This window comes from Peromyscus maniculatus, chromosome 13 (assembly GCF_049852395.1).
Source record: "Peromyscus maniculatus bairdii isolate BWxNUB_F1_BW_parent chromosome 13, HU_Pman_BW_mat_3.1, whole genome shotgun sequence".
Classification (NCBI taxonomy): Eukaryota; Metazoa; Chordata; class Mammalia; order Rodentia; family Cricetidae; genus Peromyscus; species Peromyscus maniculatus.
Genome location: NC_134864.1, coordinates 64343676 through 64351867, shown reverse-complemented (window position 1 = coordinate 64351867; position 8192 = coordinate 64343676). Strand labels below are relative to the sequence as shown.

General features: G+C 45.5%; 1 protein-coding gene across 6 annotated transcripts; it reads left to right on the top strand.

The window, feature by feature from the left end:
• Window positions 1-376: 376 nt before the first annotated feature.
• Window positions 377-7808, top strand: Nabp1 (nucleic acid binding protein 1). 6 transcript variants are annotated; one of them, XM_076550415.1, is made up of 7 exons: window positions 812-1272; window positions 1690-1828; window positions 2360-2424; window positions 4495-4566; window positions 5272-5347; window positions 5969-6017; window positions 6984-7808. In XM_076550415.1, the coding sequence occupies exons 4-7, from the start codon at window positions 4505-4507 to the stop codon at window positions 7151-7153; spliced, it is 357 nt and encodes a 118-aa protein (XP_076406530.1). In that variant the 5' UTR covers window positions 812-1272; window positions 1690-1828; window positions 2360-2424; window positions 4495-4504; the 3' UTR covers window positions 7154-7808. The 6 variants fall into 6 exon arrangements, with proteins under 6 accessions (XP_076406529.1, XP_006974926.1, XP_076406530.1 ...); XM_076550414.1 differs by lacking the exons at window positions 812-1272; window positions 2360-2424 and adding an exon at window positions 377-397; XM_006974864.4 differs by lacking the exon at window positions 2360-2424 and having other exon boundaries at window positions 785-1469.
• The last annotated feature ends 384 nt before the right edge of the window (window positions 7809-8192 follow it).

Sequence of the window (8192 nt, the reverse complement as noted above, 5' to 3'; positions counted from 1 at the left end):
AAGGGCTAAAGGAAAATGAAACCTCTGTGGGACTTAACTACCTAGGGTTATTTTTAGCAACAAAGGAGGTTAACAAGTTGCTTGAAGATCTTTCCCAATTTTAAACACGCCTAAAGTAGGAAGGTTGGTGGGCGAGTTCCCCTGGGATGGGAAGCTGCGGCAGGGCAGCCAGGCTCTCCCTCCCTCCTCGATCCCGCTCCACCGCCCTCCCCGGAGCCCTGTTCCTTCTCCACTGCACGTTTGCCCTACCCACGGGGTCCGGAACACCAGCGTTCCACGTGATCGCGGTGCTAAAGGGCAAGGTTGGGCGGACAGAAGGCCCGAGAGACCGGGAGAAGCTGCCCGAGCCCGCAACCAGCGGCCAAAGACCGAGCTCGGCAGAAACCCGGAAGACCTGGTGAGAGGAGGGTGTGGCCGAGCGCGGATTGGAGGGCCGGGGGCGGGGCCTGCGCGGATAGGGGGTGGAGCTAGAGGGAAGGGTGTGGCCGAGCGCGGGTTGGACGCCCGGGGGGCGGGTTTTGCGCGGATAGAGGGTGGGGCTAGAGGGGAGGGTGTGGCCGAGCGCGGGTTGGACGCCCGGGGGGCGGGGTTTGCGCGGATAGAGGGTGGGCCTAGAGGGGAGGGTGTGGCCGAGCGTGGGTTGGAAGCCCGGAGGGGCGGGGCTTTGCGCGGATGGGGGCGGAGCTGGAGGGGCGGCGCCCGGGCCGCGGCGCTGCGTTCCGCCCCGAGGGGGGGCGGGCCGAGTGGGCGTGGCGACGTCGCGTGACGCCACAAGGGGCGGGGCGCGGTCTAGTAGTCCCTGCTCTGGGCCGCCGTCGGCAGTCGCCGCTGGGGGACGCGGGCTGCGCGGTTGCTGTGTTGCTGCTGCTGCTGCGCGGCCGTCGTTTTTTTGCAGTCACGGTCTCTTTCCCGGAGCCGGGGACGGAGGGGTCGCCCGCGCGAGTGTGCGTGCGTGCGTCCGTGCGTGTGCGTGCGTGCGAGGGCCAGCGAGACTCGGTCGGGCAGGGCCGTCCCCGCTGCCTCCCAGCCCCTTAGCCGCCGAGGCGGCGGTCCGCACGCACCCTCGTTGGCTCGCCGCCCACACGGTGTGCCGAGCGAGCGCGTCGTCTTTTTGATTTTGGAACTTGTGAGCGTCTTTTTTTTTTTCCACCCCCTCCTCCTGTCCTCCAGGTTTTTTTTTCTTTTCTTTCTTTTGGCGTGGTGCCTCCAGGGCTGGTCTCCCCGGCCCCTGAAATAACCGCTTCCTGACCCCGGTCGCCAGCCCCGCCCCAGGTTGCCCACCTCCCCTCCACCCCCCAGGCTCTGCCCCTGGCCCCGGAGGGTGGGAAGCTTTGCCCAGCGGGGTCTCCGCAGCAGCGTAGCCAGCACCTGCCTCAGTATGCTTGGGGTCAGCGACCCTCCTCTTTTCATAAAAGACATTAAGGCCGGACTGAAAAACTTAAATGTCGTCTTTATTGTCCTGGAGATAGGTAAGTGGGGTCCGCAGCCCGCCCCACACCCTCGAGCGCTCGGACCTCTTCCCCGCCCCGCGCCCCCACGTGCTCCCGGCCAACCTAGCCCGGACTCGGCTCCTAGCCCGGGACAGAAGCCAGGCATGTAGCGTGCCCTAGGAGGGTGAGACAGCTGCCCTGAACCGGACTCGTTATCTAACATATCCTCTCCCTCCCTTTGATTTTTAAATCTTCACAGGACGCGTGACCAAAACCAAAGACGGCCATGAAGTGAGGTCCTGCAAAGTAGCTGATAGAACGGGGAGCATCACTATTTCTGTGTGGGATGAGATCGGAGGGCTCATACAGACAGGGGATATTATTCGGTTGACCAGAGGGTAGGTGTGCGTAAATTGGGGGTAGGTGTGGAGTTGGCCGACTTAAGGGGGTCCTGCCAAGTTTTGAGTCGCCTAGCTCTTCCGTGGGCTGCTCCGAGAAGCTCTGCGCTGTTTTGGTGGGCAGAATTGGCAGCAGCTCGCTCACCCTTTGCAGCTAAGAGTGTTTCAGGTAGGGAGTTCACTGCTCCCCTCCAATTTTAAAGGTTAGTTATATTTTTTTAAGAGAATGCATGGGAGTCAGTGAGCTTTTTTAGTAGGCTGATAGGACCAAAGTAGCTTTATAATCAGCCCGTGCATTCGGTATGACTTCCACTTCCTTTTTTAGTGCCTTGAAACCCTGTCAACACTGTTGGCACTCATCATTTAGGTGGTGTGGACATAAACTGAGCAACTGGGAAATTTTGCCCTTCCTGCTTCACCTTTTGGAAAGTGTTTTGGAAAGTGTCTCCTGTATTCCAGGTTGTTTTTGAACTTTTAAGATGCCCGGGAGAATGAGCTTGAACCTCTGACCTTCCTGCCTCCACTTCCCAGGTGGTGTGATTACAGGCATGTACCCAAATGTCCTGAGGATGAGCCAGAGGCCTCCCACATGCCAGGCAAGCATTCGGCCCTCTTGAGGCCCAGCTTGAATTTAACATTTTTCTGTGGTCACGTTTGTACTCAGAAAAGATAAAGACAGTGTCTCGGATACACATTCATTCTTGAGAATGATTTCTTCTGTAAGATCAGTGTTTCCCAAACCCCCAAATTCACAGAAAGTGGCAGAAGGGGCATCTGATACATGGAGAACATCTTTAGTTGGCAAACTGTTGGCCATAGAGATGGAGCCTTGTTTTTCATCAACTTTTGAAGTTTTTACCAAATGTTAGTCTTAAGAAAAGGCCAGGGAAGAATCTTAGAAATGTGGAAGCTTATGTGATTAGGAGAACTGTAATAATTTTATTGGTAACTACCAGAAAAATAGTTGGCAATTGATGTTGGCTAAGACTCGGGGAGAAGTGAAGTATTTAGTCTTCTGGACGGGAGTTCTTTGATACAGTCGTACAGGCCTTACAACATTTTCAGGAAGTGAGGTCAAGTATCATCAAAGCAGGAAGTGAGAGTCAGGAGTTAGACATCTTATTCTCAAACACTGAGTCATATTGCAACACTAAATTACATCTTAACTTCTGCAAAAGAGAATTCCTCCTTTGGAGGCTATGGTGAGGACTCTAGTAGCAATAATAATAATAATAATAATAATATTAATATTAATAATAATAATACATATTTTAAGCCATGAAGTTACCTTAGTAGTTGTACAAAGAAACATTGAAAAACCAGATATTTTCCTTAGATTTAATGATGTCATACACATTTAAAATTGGTCAGAGTAAACAATTAGTTCCATTATATTGATATGAAAAGTTGCAAAATTTGGGAAGGCTGGCAAGGCAAGAAGAAGATTAGTGATCCTTTTTTTCCCATTTATTTTTTGCTCCTTGATAAAGTTGTGCTAAATTTTGAGGAGCATGGAAACTGTGTCTGCAGAAGTAGTAGTAAAACTTATATCTTCCTGACCATGTCAGTAAGCATGAAAGAAAAGACTAGTGTGTTGAATTCTCATCCCTGTGGCTGGAAGGGAGTGCAAATGCTGAATTCCTGGTATCAGCAGCTCCTTCTTAGAATGCACTTGAACTCTTCTCTTTCCCGGGTGTTTCTCGCCCTCCTGTCCTCTTAACTAAGCTGCACAGAAATCGTGTGCTTTCCTCTAAATGTGCAATGTAGAGAATTTTACAGATGTTCCTTCTGTTGAGATTAGGTGTCTGTGTTTTAAAATAATTTTAATTGTCGTCCAACAGTTCACTGAGAAGGTATAACATTTTTTTCTAAAAAATAGTTTGGAGAGCTTTAACCAATGAAACCAATTCTTCACCGACGGAAAAGCAGCTCCCCCTCTGTTAACTAATAGGAACAGCAGTGCGTGCTTTCCCAGAACACCACTCCTCCCCCTCCAAGTGTCCTCTTTGAGGCTGGCCTCAGATTTGAGTTTTTCCTGTTTCAGCCTTCTCAGTGCTGGGATTCAAAATGTGCGTCACCGTGTCTGAAGTTAGGCCTAGGAGCCCATGCCTGACGTTCCAGTTCCTCGTGAGGCTGAGACAGGAAGATGGCAAAGTTGAGGGCTAGTCGGCTACTGAGCAAGTTCAAGACCAGCCTGGGCAACTTCCGGGGATGCCTAAATATAAGGCTTAGAAACAAGATCCTGTAACTTAGTGGCTGAGTACTTGCCTAGCGCAAGGAAGGCCTGGGATTAGTTTTTTCCAGCAGTGCTCAAAAATTTCTTCTAGGGTTAAGATTTAGATGATTATGTCATAATGTGGCGGTAGAATTTTCTTTGTGTAATTCTTTGTGGTTTCTCTGTGTAGCTTTGGGGCTTGTCCTGGAACTCATTCTGTCTACCAGGCTGGCCTCGAACTCACAGAGATGCGCCTGGCTCTGCCTTCCGAGTGCTGGGATTAAAGGCGTGCGCCACCACCTCCCGGCTTGTAATTTCTTATTAGAGTTACATGGACTATATTTGACTTGAGGTAAATGGGTTGGTTTGCAGTTCTACCTAATACAGAAATATACTGAAAATTTAATAGAGCTGTACATTCTTCTGAAAACCTGATTTATTTTCCTTCTAGGTATGCGTCAATGTGGAAAGGATGCCTGACACTTTATACTGGAAGAGGTGGTGAACTTCAAAAAATTGGGGAGTAAGTATTAAGATATATTTTGTATGATTAAGTTTCAAATATGTCTGCAGAATAAACAGTAAGTATAAGCTATAAACCGCTTACTGGGCCTTTGGAAACTTGGTTTCATGCTGTAGGTAGGTAACTGGTTTAAACACTGTCAGTACTCAGCTGCGTTGAGCAGCCCCGGTGGGGCCCTTTAGAGTCAGGATTATGAAACGTCTTTGGGTCAGGATTACAGCGTCTTGTATATAGAGATGCCACAGTAATGGAGGTCAGCGAGGTGAGGAACCACAGGAAGTTACTCATTTTACTCCTGGCTGTTTCTTGTGAGGGTCAGTTTAAGATTTTCCCAAACTGGATCTAGTTTCTTTTTAGAATTGAAGAGCTAAGAAAATGCTTATGTGTGAACAGGGTACCAAGTGTGTTGTCAATTACAAGAAGCCCTGGGAGGAAGTGGTGGCTTGCTAGCCAATTATCTGTCTTAATCATCTAGAATTTATTCTTTACCTTTGATTATCTTTGCAGATTCATAGTGATCAAAAGAGGGATTCGATGAGAATCACATAGTTGGGTGTTAATATGGGATGTAGTTATTTAGGAAATTTTTATTACAGATGAATTAGCATGCTACTGTTAAGGTAATTCTTTGACACCTAAGGTTTTCATTCTTGTAGGTTAAGGAGGTTATACAAAAAAATCATTTAACTTGTCCTTTGCTTTCAGGTTTTGTATGGTGTATTCAGAAGTGCCAAATTTCAGTGAGCCAAACCCAGATTATAGAGGGCAGCAGAACAAAGGGGTAATTAATCCAAATACATGGTATATTTTTATGATTGGGTTACGTTGACTCTTTACTATGATTCTGTCAGTAGGCCAAACCTCTGATGTCCAAAGGGTAATGAAAAGAACTGTAAGACATGTTGACTGGGGATATAGTGCAACTGATAGCCTGCTTGCCTAGCATGCATGAAGTCCTGGGCTCAGCCCCAGGGCTTCCTAAGACTGGCGTGGTGGTGCCTGCCTAAAGTCCTGTTCTCAGCAGGTTGGAGGTGGGGGGAAAGGAATTCAAAGCCATCCTTGGCTTCATAGCGAGTGTGAGGCCAACTTGGGCTTTATGAGACCCCGTCTCAAAAGAAAAAAAATCTTCAGGTAACCTTTATTACATAGGTTCTGAGAGTCTGTATATACTTTGTGATAATAGATATATGTGCTGTTTAGTATTTTGCAGAGTAGAGGTACTATCAGGGTGTAATAAAGGTTTTAAGAGGCTTGCGGAAGATTTCTGAATGCTTTAACATTGAACGGACTTAGACAAATCTTTAAATATTGTTAAATCATTTTTTAAAGCCTTAAAATTTAAAAATTATTTTATACATGAGTTACTTCTGTCTTCATTTGTCTAACTTAAAACTTCTTTCAGGTATACAATGAGAAGGATAAAGGGAGCGCCAGTACATATGGGCCAGTGGGTAAGACTTTTTCCATATTTGTGCTGACATGTAAACATTACGAGAATGATGAAAAATGTAAAGGAAAACAATCTCTTTAGGTATAATTTAGTGTTAAACGGCAACTCCAGTAGACAAGGATACTCAAATAAATGATTTTGTAAGACTTGGAGATACTTGTCCAGGCCAATGTATTGAGCACATTCTGTATTTAAACACTGGGGCCCATTATGCTGAACATTGATTAGTAAGAAGACTAATTTTGGTAACCCTCTGACGACGAGATCTTTTACTTTTTAATTTTTGCAAATGTGTATGATGTAGTGGTTATCTATAATATATGCAGAATTACTGGTTGTTTTGGCATGTTGGAAGCTGTCCAGACAAATGATGCTGTAGAGAAGCAGTCGGTGACTACTTTAACATTCCTCATGTTCTTGGTTGTCTTTTAAAAGAGTAGCCTGTCTTCTCAGACCTCACCAGTGATCCTTGGAGACCTAATAAAGGTCTTTTGTCTTTAAGTATCCGAGGATATGTCTTTGAGATGCATCTTTCTGTGGTTGTTAGGGTCGCCGAAGACTTGTGATCAACTCACATTGTGGAAAATCTGTATGCCAATAGTTTGATTGCATCAAAACATTAATTGTATTTGAGTCAAACACCAGTACTCAAACATCTCTGCTCCCTCCTCTTTTTACAATATTAGGCAATTCATGTTTTTTTTTAAATACTCTATTCCTTATTTTATTGCTCAAGTTAGATTTTCTTCTTTCTATTCACTCAGTACCAAGGTGATGTATTTGGTAATAATACTGTTACAGAGCCCTAGAGCCTACATCTTTTTTCATTATAGAATGAAGGTGCTTGTTTTCTATAATATTCATAAGCCTTTACAGTGTGTGTAGGAGCTTCAAATGATAGTTTCTGTAGCATAATATAGACTACTTCTGAAAATGGTGATTTTTTTTTTTTGTATCCTCATCTTAGGAAATGGTGTTCAGACTGGCCCCGAGTCAAGGGGATATCATCTTCCATATAGTGGTAGAAGCAATGTCCGGGAACCCATCAGTCCACAGCTACCAGGAGCCCGTTGTAGTGAAACAGTCATGACCACAATAAGTAATGCCAGGGATCCGAGGAGAGCCTTTAAGAGATGACCTAAGCCAAAGAGACACGTGTAGTCTTTAAACTACGTGCCCTACTTGAACACTTAGTGCACTTTTATTTCTCGTTAACTGTGAAAAGTTCGTCTCTTACGGGTTTCCTTTTACATTGTTGGTTTGTTAAGAAGAATGGTTGGTTTTTATTGCAAAAGTTAAGCTGCTGCTCGGTTACATCCTATCGAAGAATAGGAACTTTGAAAGCAGGAACATTTATTTTTAGAGCAAGAACTTACTGGGTATCACTTGAAAACCTGTCCCTGTTTCAAGGGTGAGTTACTTAAGACACCAGCTTTATGGCCTCTGGATCTTCTGCGTACTCTCTGTGATGTTTGCCATAACATTTCATGGGAAATGTTCTTCTGTCTTACCTGGGATGTTGCCACCTGAAGTGATAGCCCCCAAGCCCGAAGCCTGGCCAGTGCGATGGTACTTCGAGTGCCTGTTCCCGGGATGACTGGCTTGCTAGAGTGACCACACTGCCATTCAGGCTGTTCAAGGACAAAATCGTCCTAAATTCTTGTTTAATTACCAGAAAACCAGATTCCTTATCAGAATTATGGAATAAAATGTGTAATATAACAAGTCATTTTTAGGCAAAAACTGTTCAAGATAATGCTCTTGCCATCTGTTAAAAAACGTTGAAGAAAAATTTACAGTGGAGTCCTTGAATGTTTTATTTTTGAAACAACCATGTTAAATATTAGTGTGATTGGAGGGAGTTGCAGTACCGCAGCGGACAGTGATCTCATTAGTACTAGTTGTAGTAATTTTGAGACTCAGTCTTACTGTGTAGCCCTGCCTGGGCTGGAACTTGTCATGTAGACCAGAGGGGGCTCTGAACTCTGATTTTCCTGCTGCTGTCTCTGTCTCCTAGATGCTGGGGTTAAAGTTGTGCACTGCCATACCAGGCTGATCAGATTATTAAAAAAAAAACAAAAACCAAAAACTTGTGGTAGATAAATATTGTAGCAAATGCAATTCAGATTGAATTTTTATAGCCATGTGACTACCTGTTACAGGTCGTCAGATAGAA